The 23,049-nt window shown below is 45.4% G+C and overlaps 1 protein-coding gene across 2 annotated transcripts in view; it reads right to left on the bottom strand.

Moving 5' to 3' along the window:
* Positions 1-23,049, bottom strand: part of LOC141203924 (securin-like) — a 71,587-nt gene that overhangs the window by 39,381 nt on the left and 9,157 nt on the right. The window contains exon 1 of one of the 2 annotated variants that reach the window (XM_073663893.1): positions 7,770-8,304. The exons of the other annotated variant lie outside the window; for it this stretch is intronic. Coding sequence (XP_073519994.1) covers positions 7,770-7,817 — 48 coding nt within the window. The 5' untranslated portion in view covers positions 7,818-8,304. Of the gene's footprint in view, positions 1-7,769; positions 8,305-23,049 lie in introns of those variants that run through there. 2 annotated transcript variants of the gene reach the window in all.

Below are 23,049 nucleotides of genomic sequence, written 5' to 3'. Positions count from 1 at the left end.
TACAGCATCCAGCTTCTATGAACGCGCCATTTTCCGGGGCGGCCGCGGACTGCAATTTTCAGCGGGGGGGGGAGGGCAAAAAGCTTGGGCCTCCCTGCGCTGCAGATTCCATCCCCCAGCTGCCTAGTTGTACCTGGCTGGACACAAAAATAAGGAGAAGCTCCACGTTTTTTTTTTTTTAATTATTTCATGAAATTCATGGAATAATTAAGAAAAAAAGGGCTTCCCTATATTGTTGTGTCCGGCTAGGTACAAATAGGCAGCTGGTGGTTGGGGGCAGCCCATTCCTGCCTGCTGTACCTGGCTGGACACAAATATAGTGTGAAGCCCCACGTCAATTTTTTTTTAATTATTTCAGGAAATTCATGAAATAATTAAAAAAAAATTATGTGGGGCTTCGCCCTATAATTGTGTCCAGCCAGGTACAGCAGGCAGGAACGGGCTGCCCCCAACCACCAGCTGCCTATTTGTACCTAGCCGGACACAACAATATAGGGAAGCCCTTTTTTTCTTAATTATTCCATGAATTTCATGAAATAATTAAAAAAAAAAATGTGTGGCGCTTCGCCCTATTTTTGTGTCCAGCCAGGTACAACTAGGCAGCTGGGGGCTGGAATCTGCAGCGCAGGGAGACCCAAGCTTTCTGGGTCCCACCCGCTGCAAATTGCAGTCCGCAGCCGCCCCGGAAAATGGCGCGTTCATAGAAGCGCCATCTTCTGGCGCTGTACCCAACTCATCCAGGGCCCTGGTGCGGTGGCTCACTGGGTAATAAAGGGGTTAAGGCCAGCTTGGCATTATCAGCTGGCCCTAAGCCCGAAATTCATGGGGTCACGCCAATATTAGACATGACCGCCATGAATTTCTAGTAAAGTATTTAAAAAAAACACAAACACCCAGAAAAAAGTCCTTTAATTGAAATAAAGACACAATTCTTTATTGTTCTAAATTAAACCATACTTACCGCCACACCCATTCCAGCTGAAGCCAACGATCTCCTGCAATAAAAGTAAAATAATAAAGCAACCTCATCCTTACCTTTCCATGGTTCCCAGGACAGCTTCAGCTCTGCTACATCGAGATGACAGGCTGGACCGCAGCAGAACGCTGCCATCCAGCCTGTCATCCCGCGGACACTGAGAAGCGCAGGCATGCTTGCGCTCCTCAGTGTCTTTCTGTGACGTCATCCAGATGAGCCGAGGTCATGTCCAATGAACTCAGCTCACCTCATGCACGTCACTGACAGCGTGGGAAAATTCTCCTGCACTCAGCGCTTCAGCGTGAGAATTCTCCCACGCTGTCAGTGACGTGCATGAGGTGCGCCGAGTTCATGGGACATGACCTCACCTCATGCACGTCACTGACAGCGTGGGAAAATTCTCACGCTGAAGCGCTGAGTGCAGGAGAATTCTCCCACGCTGTCAGTGACGTACATGAGGTGAGCCGAGTTCATTGTCGGCTCATCTGGATGCCGTCACAGCCAGACACTGAGGAGTGGAAGTATGCCTGCGCTTCTCAGTGTCTGCGGGATGACAGGCTGGATGGCAGCGTTCTGCTGCGGTCCAGCCTGTCATCTCGATGTAGCAGAGCTGGAGCCGTCGTGGGAGCCATGGAAAGGTAAGGATGAGGTTGCTTTATTATTTTTCTTTTATTGCAGGAGATCGTTGGCTTCAGCTGGAATGGGCGTGATGGTAAGTATGGTTTAATTTAGAACAATAAAGAATTGTGTGTTTATTTCAATTAAAGGACTTTTTTCTGGGTGTTTGTGTTTTTTTTAAATACTTTACTAGAAATTCATGGTGGTCATGTCTAATATTGGCGTGACCCCATGAATTTCGGGCTTAGGGCCAGCTGATAATGCCAAGCTGGCCTTAACCCCTTTATTACCCAGTGAGCCACCGCATCAGGGCCCTGGATGAGTTGGGTACAGCGCCAGAAGATGGCGCTTCTATGAACGCGCCATTTTCCGGGGCGGCTGCGGACTGCAATTTGCAGCGGGTGGGGCCCAGAAAGCTTGGGCCTCCCTGCGCTGCAGATTCCAGCCCCCAGCTGCCTAGTTGTACCTGGCTGGACACAAAAATAGGGCGAAGCTCCACGTTTTTTTTTTTTTAAATTCATGAAATTCATGGAATAATTCAGAAAAAAAGGGCTTCCCTATATTGTTGTGTCCGGCTAGGTACAAATAGGCTGCTGGTGGTTGGGGGCAGCCCGTTCCTGCCTGCTGTACCTGACTGGACACAAATATAGGGCGAAGCCCCACATCAATTTTTTTAAATTATTTCATGAATTTCCTGAAATGATTTAAAAAAAATTGACGTGGGGCTTCGCACTATATTTGTGTCCAGCCAGGTACAGCAGGCAGGAACGGGCTGCCCCCAACCACCAGCTGCCTATTTGTACCTGGTTGGACACAACAATATAGGGAAGCCCTTTTTTTCTTAATTATTTCATGAATTTCATGAAATAATTAAAAAAAAAAAATACGTGAAGCTTCTCCCTATTTTTGTGTCCAGCCAGGTACAACTAGGCAGCTGGGGGATGGAATCTGCAGCGCAGGGAGGCCCAAGCTTTCTGCCCCCCCCCCCTCCCCCCGCTGAAAATTGCAGTGCGCAGCCACCCCGGAAAATGGCGCGTTCATAGAAGCTGGATGCTGTACCTGGCTGGCATACAAAAATATGGCGAAGCCCACGTCAAAAGTTTTGGGAAAAATTAATTAAAAAATAAATAATAATTTAGGGACTGCATCTTTATTAACTCCTCAAATGTCATTTAGTGTTAAAATAAAGGACTTATTTTAAAAAAAATTGACGTGGGGCTTCGCCCTATATTTGTGTCCAGCCAGGTACAGCAGGCAGGAACAGGCTGCCCCCAACCACCAGCTGCCTATTTGTACCTGGCCGGACACAACAATATAGGGAAGCCCTTTTTTAAAAAAATTATTTCATGAAATAATTAAAAAAAAATTGACGTGGGGCTTCGCACTATATTTGTGTCCAGCCAGGTACAGCAGGCAGGAATGGGCTGCCCCCAACCACCAGCTGCCTATTTGTACCTGGTTGGACACAACAATATAGGGAAGCCCTTTTTTTCTTAATTATTCCATGAATTTCATGAAATAATTTTAAAAAAAAATGCGTGGGGCTTCGCCCTATTTTTGTGCCCAGCCAGATACAACTAGGCAGCTGGGGGCTGGAATCCGCAGCGCAGGGAGACCCAAGCTTTCTGGGCCACCCCCGCTGCAAATTGCAGTCCGCAGCCGCCCCAGAAAATGGCGCGTTCATAGAAGCGCCATCTTCTGGCGCTGTACCCAACTCATCCAGGGCCCTGGTGCGGTGGCTCACTGGGTAATAAAGGGGTTAAGGCCAGCTTGGCATTATCAGCTGGCCCTAAGCCCAAAATTCATGGGGTCACGCCAATATTAGACATGACCACCATGAATTTCTAGTAAAGTATTTAAAAAAACACAACACCCAGAAAAAAGTCCTTTAATTGAAATAAACACACAATTCTTTATTGTTCTAAATTAAACCATACTTACCATCACGCCCATTCCAGCTGAAGCCAACGATCTCCTGCAATAAAAGTAAAATAATAAAGCAACCTCATCCTTACCTTTCCATGGCTCCCACGACAGCTTCAGCTCTGCTACATCGAGATGACAGGCTGGACCGCAGCAGAACGCTGCCATCCATCCTGTCATCCCGCAGACACTGAGAAGCGCAGGCATACTTCCACTCCTCAGTGTCTGGCTGTGACGGCATCCAGATGAGCCGAGGTCATGTCCAATGAACTCCGCTCACTTCATGTACGTCACTGACAGCGTGGGAAAATTCTCCTGCACTCAGCACTTCAGCGTGAGAATTTTCCCACGCTGTCAGTGACGTGCATGAGGTGAGCTGAGTTCATTGGACATGACCTCACCTCATGTATGTCACTGACAGCGTGGGAGAATTCTCACGCTGAAGCGCTGAGTGCAGGAGAATTTTCCCACGCTGTCAGTGACGTGCATGAGGTGAGCTGAGTTCATTGGACATGAACTCGGCTCATCTGGATGACGTCACAGAGAGACACTGAGGAGCGCAAGCATGCCTGCGCTTCTCAGTGTCTGCGGGATGACAGGCTGGATGGCAGCTTTCTGCTGCGGTCCAGCCTGTCATCTCGATGTAGCAGAGCTGGAGCTGTCCTGGGAACCATCGAAAGGTAAGGATGAGGTTGCTTTATTATTTTTCTTTTATTGCAGGAGATCGTTGGCTTCAGCTGGAATGGGCGTGATGGTAAGTATGGTTTAATTTAGAACAATAAAGAATTGTGTCTTTATTTCAATTAAAGGACTTTATTCTGGGTGTTTGTGTTTTCTTTTAACTTTGACTATGGGGTTAGTAATGGGGGTGTCTTATAGACGCCTCTCCATTACTAACCTGGGCTTGATGTCAGCTGGCATTATAAGCTGACATCAACCCCAACCCTATTACCCCCTGCCACCGCACCAGGGCAGCGTGGAAGAGCGAGGCTAAGTGCCAGAATTGGCGCATCCTATGGATGCGCCATTTCTGGGGCGGCTGACGGCTGGTGTTTCTAGCCTGGGAGGGGGCCAATATTCATGGCACCCTTCCTGGGCTATTAATATCAGCCCCCAGCTGTCTGCCTAGCCTGTGCTAGCTATTAAATTAGGGGGGACCCCACGTCATTTTTTTGGGGGGGTCCCCCATTTTAATAGCTAGTAAAGGCTAGGTATTCAGCTGGGGGCTGATATTAGTAGCCTGGGAAGCTCCGTGGGTATTACCCCCTTCCCAGGCTTCAAACATTTGCCCCAGCTGTCTGCTTAACCTCCGCTAGAGCCTAAAATTAAGGGGAACCCCACGCCAATTTTTTTTTAAATAAATCCTTTATTTTAACACTAAATGACAAGTACAGTAATCAACACTGTCACTGTACTTCATATATATGTGACTGACATGTTTCTATCTATCTAATCTATGTGTGATTCTCTATTCCTTCTATTCTAAATTGTCGGGTACAGATGCTGAATTGCCGGCCGGCTTTCTTAAAGAGACGGTGCATGAAAACACTATTATTTTTTTAAATAAATCCTTTACACTAAATGACAAGTTCTGTAAGCAACACTGTCACTGTACTTCATATATATGTGACTGACATGTTTCTATCTATCTAATCTATGTGTGAAGCTCTATTCTGTCTGTTATAAATTGTCGGGTACAGATGCTGAATTGCCGGCCGGCTTTTTTAAAGAGACGGTGCACGAAAACACTAATATTTTTTTTAATAAATCCTTTACACTAAATGACAAGTACAGTAAGCAACACTGTCACTGTACTTCATATATATGTGACTGACATGTTTCTATCTATCTAATCTATGTGTGAAGCTCTATTCTTTCTGTTGTAAATTGTCGGGTACCGGTGAATGCCGCTGATGAATTGCCGGCTTTTCATGTCATTCTACATTATTCTTAGTTGTTTTACTTCATGTAGAATTAACCTACAAGGAAAGAAAGGGTTTATTTTCATTCCGATATTTGTGTCCCATTGACTTGCATTGGTTTCCGGTATCGGAATCGGCGATATCCGATACTTTTTGGGTATCGGCCCGATCCAATCCGATACGATATTTCCTGATATCGGAAGGTATCGCTCAACACTAGTCCTGACAGATAACATACAACATAAAAAAAATTTTTTATGGGCATCATAAACACCCTTTAAAAAAATTCGTGGGTGTTGCATCACGGACCACGGTCACCCTGGTGATATGGTGGTGGATGATGAGGAGAAGGAGGAGGACAAGAGCAAATAGCCACCAAAATCAGGAAGCGTATACCCATGTGTGGGTGTGAAAAGGTGCATGTGAATACACCTCCCAAAAAAAGACACTGGATTTGAGTTTATGTTACGCTGCTTTCATACTGTGGTGTTGAGAAGTCTGGCCCAATCCAGCCCTTGTTCATTTTTAGAAGAGACAGCCTGTCAGCATTTTCAGTTGACAGGCGGATGTGCTTATCAGTTATAATTCCACCAACGTCACTAAAAACCCGCTCTGATAAAACACTAGCGGCAGGGCAGGCCAGGACCTCCAAGGCGTAGAGAGCCAGTTCATTCCACGTATCCAGCTTGGATACCAAACAATTATAAGGCACAGAGGAATTACAGAGGACGTTGGTACGGTCGGCAAGGTACTCCCTCAGCATCTTCCCAAACTTTGCTCTCCTTGTGAGAGTACCCCGAGCCTCAGGGCCTGGGAGGGGCAGAGAAAATTCTCCCAGAACTTGGACAGTGTTCCACTGCCTCTGCTGGATTGGAGTTGTGTCTCTCGCCTCTGCTGCTTGGTTGTCCAACGAACTGTGACCTCTGCCACCAGCGTTTTCAGATTTTTAATAGTTCCGCAACAAGGGCCTTCTGGTACTGCCCCATTTTTGTAGACCTGTCCGCCTCAGGAATAAGAGATAGAAATTTCTACTTGTAGAGTGGGTCTAGGAGTGTCACCAACCAGTAATGACGGTCACCCAAAATTTTGAGAACGCGAGGGTCATGGGAAAGGCAGCGTAACAAACTCAGCCATGCGTGCCAGACTGCTAACAGGCAATACTTCTGTGTCCTCACCAATAGGACCACTGACCATGCTCTCCTCCTCTCTGTCCCCAGGCCATCCACGCTGAACAGACGGTATGACAGTAGTGCAGATAGTACCATCTATAGCGCAGGAAACTAGCTCCTGTTCTTACTCCTCCTCTTCCTCATTGTCACCCAATCCACATTGGGATGAGATGAGGCTGGGCTGTGTGTAATCACCCTGTATGGTTCCTTGCTCCATCTCATCGTGCTCCGCCAGCAGTGCATACTCTTTTATTGTGAGCAGAGAGCATTTCAGAAGACAGAAGCAGGATGGTGACGCTAAGGCTAAGTGCCCACATAGCGTTTTTCAAGCGTATATGCTGTGGAATTTCCGCAGCATAAACGCTTGTTAAACGCTAGGTAATCCGCCCCCCATGGTCCCCAAGGGGATTCCGCAAGTTCTATGCCCATGCTGCGGATGTTTCCGCAGCGTTTATGCTGCGCTCAAAAATCCGCAGCATGTCCATTAATTTTGCGGAAGCGCGGCGTAATCGCCGCCATTGACTTGCATTGAGACGCACATAATCCGTGTCAGTACATTTGTACTCACGGATTATATGCGTTTCAATGTGCGGATGGTACCCAGTTCTGGAGGAGAGGAGACTCTCATCCAGACCTGGGTACCATTGTACCTGTAAAAAAAAGAATAAAATAAAAAATAAAGTTTATATTCACCTTCCGACGGCCCCCGGTCTCCTTCCCTTTGCTTGCGGACTGGACTGAAAGACCTGCGGTGACATCACAGTCATGTGACCGCAGGCCCTTCAGTGCAGTGTCCCGCGATCACCTGGCAGACAGAAGCGAGCGCAGCTACACACGCCGGGCCATCGGAGGGTAAGTATAGGTTTATTTTTTTATTTTTAAACATTCTTACGGTCACACTATATAAATCCATGCCGGTTGCATGGATTTATATAGTGTGATCTAGTTGTCAAGCACTTTCCAAGTGATGCTAAAATCGCCTGGAAAGCGCTTGTCAATCCGCATGCGGAAACGCATGTGAAAACGCTTCAAATCCGCATGTATTTGGCAGGAAAAACGCATGCATAATCTGCCAGGGAGATGCAGAAATGATGCAGAAATTTTCTGCTTCATTTCTGCATCGTGGGCACATAGCCTAATTATGACGTCATCGCCACTCACCATCTTGGTGGAGTCCTCAAAGTTTTGGAGGATATGTCTGACATCCATGTCCACTCCTGAGGTGTTATGTGTGGAGTCTGAACTGAATACCGACGGCCTTGTTGATGCTGGTAGTCAACAACTGCCCTCTTCTGCTCACAAATCCTTCCCAACATCTGCAGTGTAGAGTTCCAACGCGTAGGGACATCACATACCAGTCTATGAGCCGGAAGCTGCAAACGCTGCTGAAACACGGCAAGGGTGGCGGAAGCTGGAGGTGATTTTCTAAAATGGGCACACAGGCGGCGTACTTTAACAAGCAGATCCGGCAGCTCCAGGTAGGATTTGAGACAGCGCTGAACCACGAGGTTAAGCACATGGGCCAGGCATGGTACGTGTGTGAGCTCGCCTCAGAGCTGCCACCAGGGTCCGGCCATTGTCACACACGACCATGCCTGGCTTTAGGCTCGGCGGTGTGAGCCACAGATCTACCTGCTCTCCCTCCACTGTCTGATTCCGGAGTGACTGACGAGCACAGCGGCCCCAGGTCTGATATAGACCTGATGACTCTGTGCGGCCAGCCAATCACTGTAATGCCACAACCAACATGTTCATTAGCTCGGTAAAGAGCAACAAACATGCAGGGAGGGGACTCGAGCTCCCGCCGAGCAACCCCGGAAATACTCGGGGAGCGTGGAGCATGTCCAGCAGTGAGATGCTGGGGCGAGCACCGAGCAGTAGAGAACATGCTCGCTCATCACTAGTCTTCATGCATCAGGTCCATGTATTCAGCAGTACATGATTCATCTGCACTACCACAGACTGTAGAGACAAGGAGAAGAGGAAACCCCAGAGAATTAGTAGGGAGGTTTCTCTCTAACTACAGAAGCCGGGCGAAGAGCAGCTCACCATTCAGCCCCATGCTATACCTGCATCCACCACCAGGCGGAGCCCGGGGAACAGACTTGGGTTATAGAGCCCATATATGAAATCCTATGCACAGGGCTCCCCCTACTGGTGTCTAGCAGCAGCGCAAGACTAGAGTAAGCCACAGGAGAGCCAACATGGCGACATTACAGCTCCCGGCACACCAGCACCATCAGGACATAGGCGGGCATGCTGGGAGTTGTAGTCTCACGGCAGCTGACAAGCCAGCGCTTGTCATGTAACGGAGGTAATAAGACGCCATAACACAAACCGCCCTCCACCAGCAGCGTAACAGGCAGGGAAGCCGGGAACGTATTCACAGACGGTTACTAGACACCGCCTGACAGCCGCTCCTGAGAGCGGAGCGGACACCAATAAAGAGCACGGACGGGAAGCCGGGACCGCCGATCCAGAACTGTCATCAGCGCGTCCTGATTGGTCGCTGCCCCGGCACCTCTGTAATCTGATTGGATAATGGACGGGCCGCTCTTATTGGCTGGAGACACGTCACCTACTCGCCTGTAATAGCGCTATAATAGTCCTGTTATCACTGTACAGGGGAGGAGCTTGGCTGCGCTTTATAGGGGGGGGGTTATAGGATTTCATCCCTGGGGGGTCTCATCTGTTTTATCCTATGTAACGTAAATCTGTAGGCTCCAAGATACATAAAAGCACGGGGTTTCCTGTGTCCCTGCTGGGCTCTTGTGGTTATTCTCAGTCCTCCTCTCCGTCCTCCCCTCCGTCCTCCGCTCCGTCCTCCCCTCCGTCCTCCGCTCCTCCCTCCCCTCCGCCCTCCGCTCCGCTCCGTCCTCCCCTCCGTCCTCCGCTCCTCCCTCCCCTCCGCTCCGCTCCGTCCTCCCCTCCGTCCTCCGCTCCGTCCTCCCCTCCGTCCTCCGCTCCGTCCTCCCCTCCGTCCTCCGCTCCGTCCTCCGCTTCTGCCCTCCCCTCCGTCCTCCGCTCTGCCCTCCGCTCCGTCCTCCCCTCCGTCCTCCGCTCCGTCCTCCCCTCCGTCCTCCGCTCCGTCCTCCGCTCCGTCCTCCGCTCCGCCCTCCGCTCCGTCCTCCCCTCCGTCCTCCGCTCCGTCCTCCCCTCCGTCCTCCGCTCCGTCCTCCCCTCCGTCCTCCGCTCCGTCCTCCCCTCCGTCCTCCGCTCCGTCCTCCGCTCCGTCCTCCGCTCCGTCCTCCGCTCTGTCCTCCGCTGCAGAATATTATAAAATGCAGCTCATCTTCTGCAGAATATTATATATACAGCTCATCTACTGCAGAATATTATATATACAGGTCATCTTCTGCAGAATATTATAATATACCGCTCACCTGCTGCAGAATATTATAATATACAGCTCATCTACTGCAGAATATTATAATATACAGCTCATCTTCTGCAGAATATTATAATATACAGCGCATCTTCTGCAGAATATTATAATATACAGCTCATCTTCTGCAGAATATTATATATACAGCTCATCTACTGCAGAATATTATATATACAGCTCACCTGCTGCAGAATATTATATATACAGCTCATCTACTGCAGAATATTATAATATACAGCTCATCTACTGCAGAATATTATAATATACAGCTCATCTGCTGCAGAACATTATATATACAGCTCATCTACTGCAGAATATTATAATATACAGCTCATCTTCTGCAGAATATTATAATATACAGCGCATCTTCTGCAGAATATTATAATATACAGCTCATCTTCTGCAGAATATTATATATACAGCTCATCTACTGCAGAATATTATATATACAGCTCACCTGCTGCAGAATATTATATATACAGCTCATCTACTGCAGAATATTATAATATACAGCTCATCTACTGCAGAATATTATAATATACAGCTCATCTACTGCAGAATATTATAATATACAGCTCATCTTCTGCAGAATATTATAATATACAGCTCATCTACTGCAGAATATTATAATATACAACTCATCTACTGCAGAATATTATATATACAGCTCATCTTCTGCAGAATATTATAATATACAGCTCATCTACTGCAGAATATTATATATACAGCTCATCTGCTGCAGAATATTATAATATACAGCTCATCTACTACAGAATATTATATATACAGCTCATCTACTACAGAATATTATAATATACAGCTCATCTACTGCAGAATATTATAATATACAGCTCATCTACTGCAGAATATTATATATACAGCTCATCTACTGCAGAATATTATAATATACAGCTCATCTACTGCAGAATATTATAATATACAGCTCATCTACTGCAGAATATCATATATACAGCTCATCTACTGCAGAATATTATAATATACAGCTCACCTGCTGCAGAATATTATATATACAGCTCATCTACTGCAGAATATGATAATATACAGCTCATCTTCTGCAGAATATTATAATATACAGCTCATCTACTGCAGAATATTATAATATACAGCTCATCTTCTGCAGAATATTATATATACAGCTCATCTACTGCAGAATATTATAATATACAGCTCATCTACTGCAAAATATTATAATATGCAGCTCATCTGCTGCAGAATATTATAATATACAGCTCATCTACTGCAGAATATTATAATGTACAGCTCATCTACTGCAGAATATTATATATACAGCTCATCTTCTGCAGAATATTATATATACAGCTCATCTACTGCAGAATATTATAATATACAGCTCACCTGCTGCAGAATATTATATATACAGCTCATCTACTGCAGAATATTATAATATACAGCTCATCTTCTGCAGAATATTATAATATACAGCTCATCTACTGCAGAATATTATATATACAGCTCATCTACTGCAGAATATTATAATATGCAGCTCATCTGCTGCAGAATATTATAATATACAGCTCACCTGCTGCAGAATATTATAATATACAGCTCATCTGCTGCAGAATATTATAATATACAGCTCATCTACTGCAGAATATTATATATACAGCTCATCTACTGCAGAATAATATAATATACAGCTCATCTACTGCAGAATATTATAATATACAGCTCATCTTCTGCAGAATATTATATATACAGCTCATCTACTGCAGAATATTATAATATACAACTCATCTACTGCAGAATATTATAATATACAGCTCATCTACTGCAGAATATTATAATATACAGCTCATCTGCTGCAGAATATTATAATATACAGCTCATCTACTGCAGAATATCATATATACAGCTCATCTACTGCAGAATATTATAATATACAGCTCATCTACTGCAGAATATTATAATATACAACTCATCTACTGCAGAATATTATATATACAGCTCATCTGCTGCAGAATATTATAATATACAGCTCATCTACTGCAGAATATTATATATACAGCTCATCTACTGCAGAATATTATAATATACAGCTCATCTGCTGCAGAATATTATATATACAGTTCATCTTCTGCAGAATATTATAATATACAGCTCATCTACTGCAGAATAATATAATATACAGCTCATCTACTACAGAATATTATAATATACAGCTCATCCACTGCAGAATATTATATATACAGCTCATCTACTGCAGAATATTATAATATACAGCTCATCTGCTGCAGAATATTATATATACAGCTCATCTTCTGCAGAATATTATAATATACAGCTCATCTACTGCAGAATAATATAATATACAGCTCATCTACTACAGAATATTATAATATACAGCTCATCTACTGCAGAATAATATAATATACAGCTCATCTACTACAGAATATTATAATATACAGCTCATCTACTGCAGAATATTATAATATACAGCTCATCTACTGCAGAATATTATAATATACAGCTCATCTACTGCAGAATAATATAATATACAGCTCATCTACTACAGAATATTATAATATACAGCTCATCTACTGCAGAATATTATATATACAGCTCATCTACTGCAGAATATTATAATATACAGCTCATCTGCTGCAGAATATTATATATACAGCTCATCTTCTGCAGAATATTATAATATACAGCTCATCTACTGCAGAATAATATAATATACAGCTCATCTACTACAGAATATTATAATATACAGCTCATCTACTGCAGAATAATATAATATACAGCTCATCTGCTGCAGAATATTATAATATACAGCTCATCTACTACAGAATATTATAATATACAGCTCATCTACTGCAGAATATTATAATATACAGCTCATCTACTGCAGAATATTATAATATACAGCTCATCTTCTGCAGAATATTATAATATACAGCTCATCTACTGCAGAATATTATAATATACAACTCATCTACTGCAGAATATTATATATACAGCTCATCTGCTGCAGAATATTATAATATACAGCTCATCTACTACAGAATATTATATATACAGCTCATCTACTACAGAATATTATAATATACAGCTCATCTACTACAGAATATTATATATACAGCTCATCTACTGCAGAATATTATAATATACAGCTCATCTGCTGCAGAATATTATAATATACAGCTCATCTTCTGCAGAATATTATATATACAGCTCATCTTCTGCAGAATATTATAATATACAGCTCATCTACTGCAAAATATTATAATATACAGCTCACCTGCTGCAGAATATTATAATATACAACTCATCTACTGCAGAATATTATAATATACAGCTCATCTACTGCAGAATATTATAATATACAGCTCATCTACTGCAAAATATTATAATATACAGCTCACCTGCTGCAGAATATTATAATATACAACTCATCTACTGCAGAATATTATAATATACAGCTCATCTACTGCAGAATATTATAATATACAGCTCATCTACTACAGAATATTATAATATACAGCTCATCTACTGCAGAATATTATATATACAGTTCATCTACTGCAGAATATTATAATATACAGCTCATCTACTGCAGAATATTATATATACAGCTCATCTACTGCAGAATATTATATATACAGCTCATCTACTGCAGAATATTATAATATACAGCTCATCTACTACAGAATATTATAATATACAGCTCATCTTCCGCAGAATATTATAATAAACAGCTCATCTACTACAGAATATTATAATATACAGCTCATCTTCTGCAGAATATTATAATATACAGCTCATCTACTGCAGAATATTATATATACAGCTCATCTACTGCAGAATATTATAATATACAGCTCATCTACTGCAGAATATTATAATATACAGCTCATCTACTGCAGAATATTATATATACAGCTCATCTACTGCAGAATATTATAATATACAGCTCATCTACTGCAGAATATTATAATATACAGCTCATCTACTAAGAATATTATAATATACAGCTCATCTACTGCAGAATATTATAATATACAGCTCATCTACTGCAGAATATTATAATATACAGCTCATCTACTGCAGAATATTATATATACAGCTCATCTGCTGCAGAATATTATAATATACATCTCATCTACTGCAGAATATTATAATATACAGCTCATCTACTGCAGAATATTATAATATACAACTCATCTACTGCAGAATATTATAATATACAGCTCATCTACTGGAGAATATTATAATATACAGCTCATCTTCTGCAGAATATTATAATATACAGCTCATCTACTGCAGAATATTATATATACAGCTCATCTGCTGCAGAATATTATAATATACATCTCATCTACTGCAGAATATTATAATATACAGCTCATCTACTGCAGAATATTATAATATACAGCTCATCTGCTGCAGAATATTATAATATACAGCTCATCTACTGCAGAATATTATAATATACAGCTCATCTACTGCAGAATATTATATATACAGCTCACCTGCTGCAGAATATTATAATATACAGCTCATCTACTGCAGAATATTATAATATACAGCTCATCTACTGCAGAATATTATAATATACAGCTCATCTACTGCAGAATATTATATATACAGCTCATCTGCTGCAGTATATTATATATACAGCTCATCTACTGCAGAATATTATAATATACAGCTCATCTACTGCAGAATATTATAATATACAGCTCATCTACTGCAGAATATTATAATATAGAGCTCATCTGCAGAATATTATAATATACAGCGCATCTTCTGCAGAATATTATAATATACAGCTCATCTACTGAAGAATATTATAATATACAGCTCATCTTCTGCAGAATATTCTAATATACAGCTCATCTACTGCAGAATATTATTATATACAACTCATCTACTGCAGAGTATTATAATATAGAGCTCATCTGCAGAATATTATAATATACAGCGCATCTTCTGCAGAATATTATAATATACAGCTCATCTACTGAAGAATATTATATATACAGCTCATCTTCTGCAGAGTATTATAATATACAGCTCATCTACTGCAGAATATTATATATACAGCTCATCTGCTGCAGAATATTATATATACAGCTCATCTACTGCAGAATATTATAATATACAGGTCATCTACTGCAGAATATTATATATACAGCTCATCTACTGCAGAATATTATATATACAGCTCATCTACTGCAGAATATTATAATATACAGGTCATCTACTGCAGAATATTATATATACAGCTCATCTGCTGCAGAATATTATATAAACAGCTCATCTACTGCAGAATATTATATATACAGCTCATCTACTGCAGAATATTATATATACAGGTCATCTTCTGCAGAATATTATAATATACAGGTCATCTACTGCAGAATATTATAATATACAGCTCATCTACTGCAGAATATTATAATACACAGGTCATCTACTGCAGAATATTATAATATACAGCTCATCTACTGCAGAATATTATAATATACAGCTCATCTTCTGCAGAATATTATAATATCCATCTCATCTACTGCAGAACAATATAATATACAGCTCATCTGCTGCAGAATATTATAATATACAGCTCATCTACTGCAGAATATTATAATGTACAGCTCATCTACTGCAGAATATTTACCGGTGACTCCATGACCCAGTAAGATATAACCGGAATCCCTGGAGAACTACAAGTCCCAGGATCGCTAAAGTGCTGATACGTAACAGAGCCAGGAGACACATAGGCCCCGTAAGTCGGGAGCATGCACTCCAAGAGAAGGCCCTACCACAAGGTCAGCCAGCGCAGGACAGAGACAAAGTTAGGCCTAGCTCCAGGCAGGTCAGAAACTTACTACGCAGAAGCAAGAAACAGGAGGTCTAACACCTGCTCATTGGGGAGGATCCTGATATGCACCCTTCACCCTACAGTGCTCCGGGACGTGCCTGAATTTCCATCAGTAAAAAGTACTGAAGTGACTATCGTGTCTGTCCCTGTTCTTGCTCTGACCCGGCTGGGTCTCGCCTGTCCTGCATTCCCCCTTCATTCACTGCCCTGAGGCCTAGCTCCACCTGTGGGGAGCTATACCATCGAGCTGCCTTATCATCAGCCTCAGTGGACTGAGCAGCGCTGGTGATCCTCACCAGAAGCCACAGGTGGCATCACGAACTCTTATAACTTTAACAAATTTCACAAATACCTATTAACCCTTTTAAAGGAGCGACCCCAGGGTACGGGCCCGGGAGCCGACCACCGCGACATCCCTAAAGGCCAGGCTAAAGGCCCGGGTACCGAGTCGTCCCCATTCCCCTGGGCGAGTCATCTCCAACTTGGCGTCACGAACAGGATTGCGTGCCCGCTGCAACGATGAGGTGTTGTGCCCGTTGCCACCGGGTACTGTGCGCCTTTATTCTGAACTCTGTACGTAAAGTTGTGGTGAAGATTGCCGCCATTGTTGGGTCGCTGAGCGAGAAGATGGGCGTAACCGCTGGAAAATAAGGGGTGTAGCTGCAAAAGAGCGCAAAGTCCCGGACACGCCCCATGCCTCGACGTCAAAGCGAGAAGCGCCAGGTCCTATAAGGGGTGTTGCTGAACGCTCTGACGTAGGACGCAAGCGACGCAAGGTCCTGAAGACGACCGTTACCTGCGGAGCTGCGGCCTGCCGGAAGAAAAACCAGAAGATAGGCCACGGTTAACTAGGGGGGCGCCAAGATGTCCGACGAGCAGCAGCAGAACGCCGAAATGCTGGCCAACGTCCCTGATATTCAACCCGCGCCCGACGATGAGCAGGCCGAAGCCGCCGCTCAACCAGCAGCGCCTGTAACACCTGTAATTCCTATGACTTTACCTTACATTCCTGGAGCAAAGTGGCTCCCCCAGTACAACGGCAAACCAGATACCCTGTATGGATTCAAACGGAAGATATGTGGTATCTTAGATATGTACTCCATGACCGGTAAACAAAGAGCCGCCGTTGTATTAGGACAACTGACCGGTGCTGCGGAACGGGAAGTGGAAACATGGTCGGCCGCAGACCAGGAGTCAGTGTCCGCAATACTTCAAAAACTACAGACTGTCTTTGAGGACCTTACTGAGGCGGACCTCCGGATGACGTTCTACAGCTGTTCCCAACAACCAGAGGACAATGTTCGGGACTACGCCTGGCGTCTTCAAGGGGCCCTGCGGGCTCTGAACCAGGTTAGTCCAACCAGTGTTGAGAATGAGAACAAAATGCTGAAGGAACAGTTTGTCCGGGGACTGAGGTCTCCAGAGGAGAGCAGGACTGTGCGTTGGTGGTCCCTGGATCATCCAGATGCCACCTTTGACAACCTCAAGGACATGGCTGTAAAAGGACTGCAGCCCCTGGAAACAAATGCCATCCAACGTTACCAGGGTGGGGCTACCCTAGTACCGGCTACACCCACCTTTTCCCCAGTGGCTGCTGAAGCTAAAATCCCAGCAAAGTCCCCTAAAGAACTGGACAGTTTGCGCTCTGAGATGCGTCAGTTGAGCAAAACCCTGACCACTGTGCTGAGTGCTCTACAGCTGCGGACGGAGCCTGAGGAAGGAGGGAAGATCCTGCTAGCCGATAGCCCTGAGGATGTCCCCTGGAGGAGGCCAACACCGCCCTCGCCGAGGACCAGTGACCAGCGCCGTCCACAGAAGGACCCTGCCTGCTACTGCTGCCGCAAGACTGGACACATCGCCCAGAATTGTCCTTTAAACGAGAAAACCCTGGGTCCGAGGGCCGACACCCAGGAGTAACCTCACCAGGCCCATCAGACTGGTACAACAGGTTCGTCGGAGGAAGACCTTTCCTGTCCATTGTGTTGGATGGGATCCCGACGCATGCCCTGCTGGACACAGGATCTCAGGTAACCATCATGCCTGAAGTCCTCTACACGAGGTTCTGGTCCACGGACGACCTACGTCCGCCAGCTCCAAATTTGTCTGTATACGCCTCAAATGGACTCCCCCTTAACCTACACGGTGTTAAGAATGTGACTGTAAAGGTGGGGAGAGTGGAGCTGAAGGATCAAGGACTAATTGTAGTAGAGACTAATCCTGATGACGCTAACCCGTATATGGTACTTGGCACTAACATTGTTGGTAACTGTTTGGGAGAAGTTGTGTTCTTGCTCCAACAGATCGCCGACACTGCCAGACCGAGACAGAGAAGGGCACTGCAGAAGGAAATCCGAGTCCTGATGTATCAACAGCAAGTAAAGTTAACAGATGGTGAAATCGGTAACGTGCGGGTAACAGACCCTATACCCATTGTCATCCCCCCAATGAATGAAATGCTCATCTGGTGTAGAGCTGCTATAGGTCTTAGAGGACAGAGCTACCAGGCGGTAGTAGAACCCCTTTGCTCCGAACATAGACCCATGCTCTTAACCGCCAGGGGAGTGGTAGATGTACGTAATGGGAGGGTGCCTGTTCGTCTTCTCAATTTAGGGGAAGATGAGGTCAAACTGCCACGTTATGCCACTGTTGCCAAATTACATGCTGTCAATAACAACTGCATCCATGAGGCGGAGTCCTTAACCTCACCAGATGAAGTGGAGGATAATGACCCTGCAACTCAGGTGGAGGATTGGTGTCAACAGCTCCATGTTGAGACAGACACCACTCCTGCCCATCAAAGACAGGGTGTACACCGGGTGGTTCAAGAATACTCGCAGGTGTTCAGTAAACATCCACTTGACTTCGGGAGGGTTAAGGGGGTTCAACATCATATCCCCACAGGCAACCATTCCCCAATCAAAGAACGTTATAGGCCTAGACCCCCAGCTCACTACCAGAAGGCAAAAGAAATGCTGCATGACATGAGGAAGGCGGGAGTGATAAGGGATAGTTGTAGTCTCTGGGCAGCTCCCTAGTGCTAGTGAGGAAAAAGGACGGGAGCATGAGAATGTGTGTAGATTACCGTCAAGTAAATCGCATTACACATAAAGATGCATACCCTTTAACACGCATAGAGGAGTCCCTAGCTGCCTTAAAGTCTGCAAATTACTTTTCCACCCTTGACCTCACTAGTGGTTACTGGCAAGTAGCTGTGGCTGAGGAGGATCGGGAGAAGACGGCCTTCACCACCCCGATGGGACTCTGCGAGTTCAACAGTATGCCGTTTGGACTCTGCAATGCCCCCGAAACGTTCCAGAGATTGATGGAGTGCTGCCTGGGACACCGCAACTTTGAGACTGTGTTACTTTACCTGGACGATGTAATAGTGTACTCCAGAACGTACGAGGACCACTTGAAGCACCTGGAAGAGGTATTTGAGTCACTGTCCCGGTACGGGATGAAGTTGAAGCCCTCAAAGTGCCACCTGCTCAAGAGAAAGGTACAGTATCTGGGGCACATTGTCAGTCCGGAAGGGGTAGCACCAGACCCGGAGAAAGTCACTGCCATACAGAAGTGGCCGGAGCCGAAAAACCTCAAGGAGGTGCGTCAGTTCTTGGGACTAGTCGGATACTACTGGAGGTTCGTTAAGGACTACGCTAAGAAAGCAGCTCCTCTGCAAGACCTCCTGGTAGGACAGTCCCCCAAAGGCAGAAATCCCCCATTCCACTGGGGTAAGGAGCAAGCCGAGTCGTTTCAGGAGATGAAGGAGATCCTGACAGGTGATGAGATCCTAGCCTACCCTGACTACAGCCAACCGTTCCTGCTGTATACAGATGCCAGCAACGAAGGTCTGGGCGCTGTTCTAAGTCAGAAGCAGAATGGGCAAGAGAAAGTGATCGCATACGCAAGCAGGAAGCTCCGCCCGACTGAGAGGAACCCAGAGAACTATAGCAGCTTCAAGTTGGAGTTCCTGGCCTTAGTCTGGGCCATCACTGAAAGGTTCAAGCACTATCTAGCCTCCAGTAAGTTCACTGCCTTTACTGATAACAACCCCTTGACCCATCTTGAAACAGCTAAGTTGGGGGCACTGGAACAACGATGGATGGCTCGGCTGTCAAACTATCAATTTACAATCAAATACCGGGCGGGCCGCAAGAACGCCAATGCCGATGCCCTGTCTAGGATGCCTCACCAGTCAGACACAGAAGAAGAAGTGGATGACTTGGAAGAGATTGAGCTACCTGCCTTTCACCGGAATGGGATGATCCACGAGCAACGAGCCTCCAGGAAGCAGCGTTGAAAGACGTTAAACCCCCTGACTCACCACAGCTGGAAAGAGACCCAGGACAGCGACCGGGTTGTCAGCCGCATCAAACAGCTGATAACCCAAGAAGGTGCCTCCCTGGAGAAGGATGCGTCTCTGCAAGCAAAGCAGCTGTGGAACGAAAGAAGCCGGCTGTTTATCTACCGTGAGAAGCTGTGCCGGAGATACGTCAATCCAAAAACTCATGAGATGGTATGGCAGATAGTGGTCCCGAAGACAGACATCCAGATGGTATTAGAAGCTTACTACGATCAGGCGGGGCACTTTGGCTGGAAAAAGCTAGAGACCCTGCTGAAGTGTTGATTCTACTGGGTAGGAATGCGCAGCTCCATTGAGAGGTGGTGCCGGGACTGTGGACCCTGTGGCCTAAGAAGAAAAGACTTCAGCAGCCAGAAGGCACCCCTGCAACCCATCAAGACGACTCGGCCCCTGGAGATCGTGGCCCTGGACCATGTCAAGCTGTCCTCCAGCAGGTCAGGGTACTCCTATGCTCTGACCATGGTGGATCACTACTCACGTTTCCTGGTGGTCGCCCCCGTCAAAGACCTGACGGCAGAGACAGCAGCAAAGACGTTCCAAGCATATTTCTGCAGACCCTATGGTTACCCTGACAGGTGCTGACGGACCAAGGCCCGGCCTTTGAGGCTGAGTTGTTCAAGGAGTTCTGTCATCTCTACGGTTGTAAAAAAATCAGAGCTACACCGTACCATCCACAAACCAACGGTCTCTGCGAAAAGATGAACAACAGCATCATCGACCTGCTAAAGACCATACCACTTGAGGAGAGAAACCAGTGGCCAGACCTACTACCTGACTTAGTGGATCAGTATAATCATATACCAGTGAGTTCCACCAATTGCACTCCGGCATATCTCATGCGGGCAAGGCCAGGAAAGCTGCCCATGGATCTGGAGCTTGGTGTTGTTGAGCCTGAAGCTGATATGACCACTGAAAACTGGGACAAGACCAGACAAGAGCAGTACAGAAGAGTACAAGCTTGTGTCAAGGACAGTCTTACAAAAAAGCACCCGCAGAACCTTTCACACCTGGTGAAACAGTATTGAAAAAAAAAAGACGTAACCACAAACTTGATGACCAGTTGGAAAAAGACCCCTACACTGTGTTACCGTCAAGGTTTGACAACAAGAAAACATGCTTAATCAGTCGAGATGGAGGAAAAACATCTACAACAGTGTCCAGGGACCACCTAAAATTGTGTCCATATTTACTGAAACCCCAAGAAAAAGTGCCTCTCACAATCCAGGAAGAACCTGCAGAAGCGGTGATACACACTGACCTAGGAGACTTCCCAGCTGATTGGCCTCAAATAGGAGGTACGGTCCTCACTAATACAATTCCGCTCCCCGCTCCTCACCAATACGATTCGCTGGTTGGTCGCGTGCGGACAGCGCGACCAATCAGTGATCTTGGCGCTAAAGTTAAACACCGCTCTGCTGATTGGTCGCGGCCGCTGCCCGCGACCAATCACCGATTTGGGCGCCACATTTAAATAGCGGCCGCGACCAATCACCGATCTTGCTGCCACATTTAAACACTGCTGTGCTAATTGGTCGCGGACGCCAGCCGCAACCAATCAGCGACCTTGGCGCCAAATTTAAACAACGCTCTGCTGATTGGTCGCGGATACCGGACGCGTCCAATCAGCGAGATTGGCGCCAAATTTAAACAACGCTCTGCTGATTGGTCGCGGACTCCAGCCGCAACCAATCAACGAGATTGGCACCAAATTTAAGCAACGCTCTGCTGATTGATCGCGGTCGCTGGCCGAGATCAATCAGCAGTATTGGCGCAAAATTTAAACACCGCTCTGCTGATTGGTCGCGGTTGTCGGCCGTGACCAGTCAGCAGTATTGGCGCCAAATTTAAACCTCACTCTGCTGATTGGTCGCAACCACCGGCCGCGACCAATCTTCGTTTTTTGTGCCAAATTTAAACAAAGCTCTGCTGATTGGTCGCGGTCGCTTGCCGCGACCCATTAGCAGTATTGGGGCCAAATTTAAACCCCGCTCTGCTGATTGGTCGCGGTCGCCGGCCACGACCCATCAGCATTATTGGTGCCAAATTTAAACCCCGCTCTGCTGATTGGTCGCGGCCGCCAGCCGCGAACAATCAGCGAGATTGGCGACAATTTTAAACACCGCTCTGCTGATTGGTTGAGGCCGCCGACCGCGACCAATCAGCGATTTTGGTGCCAAATTTAAACAACGCTCTGCTGATTGGTCGCGGCCGTCAGCTGCGACTAATCAGCGATTTTTGCGCCAAATTTAAACACCGCTCTGCTGATTGGTCGTGGATGTCGGACGCGTCCAATCAGCAAGATTGGCGCCAAATTTAAACAACGCTCTGCTGATTGATCGTTGTCGCGACTAATCAGCGATTTTGGCGCCAAATTTAAACCCCGCTCTGCATCGCTCTGCTGATTGGTCGCGGTCACCGGCCGCGACCAATCAGCAGTATTGTCGCCAAATTTAAACACCTCTTTGCTGATTGGTCGCGGTCGCGACTAATCAGCGATTTTGGTGCCAAATTTAAACACGCTCTCCAGTCCTCACTAACACGGTTCGCCGATTGGTCGCGACCGCCGCCCGCGACCAATCAGCGATTTTGGCCCAAAATTTAAACACCGCTTTGCTGATTGGTTGCGGCCGCCAGCCGCGACCAATCAGTGAGATTGGTGCCAAATTTAAACACCGCTCTGCTAATTGCGCCCGGTCGGCCACATACATATTCTAGAATACCCGATGCGTTAGAATCGGGCCACCATCTAGTAAGTATATAATTCCACATGTGTTAATTCATAGTTTTGACGCCTTCAGTGTGAATGTACAATTTTCAAAGTCATGAA

This window comes from Phyllobates terribilis, unplaced genomic scaffold (genome assembly GCF_046119375.1).
Source record: "Phyllobates terribilis strain yellow unplaced genomic scaffold, ASM4611937v1 Scaffold_132__1_contigs__length_4960021, whole genome shotgun sequence".
NCBI lineage: Eukaryota > Metazoa > Chordata > Amphibia > Anura > Dendrobatidae > Phyllobates > Phyllobates terribilis.
This window is presented reverse-complemented; position numbering and strand designations above follow the sequence as displayed.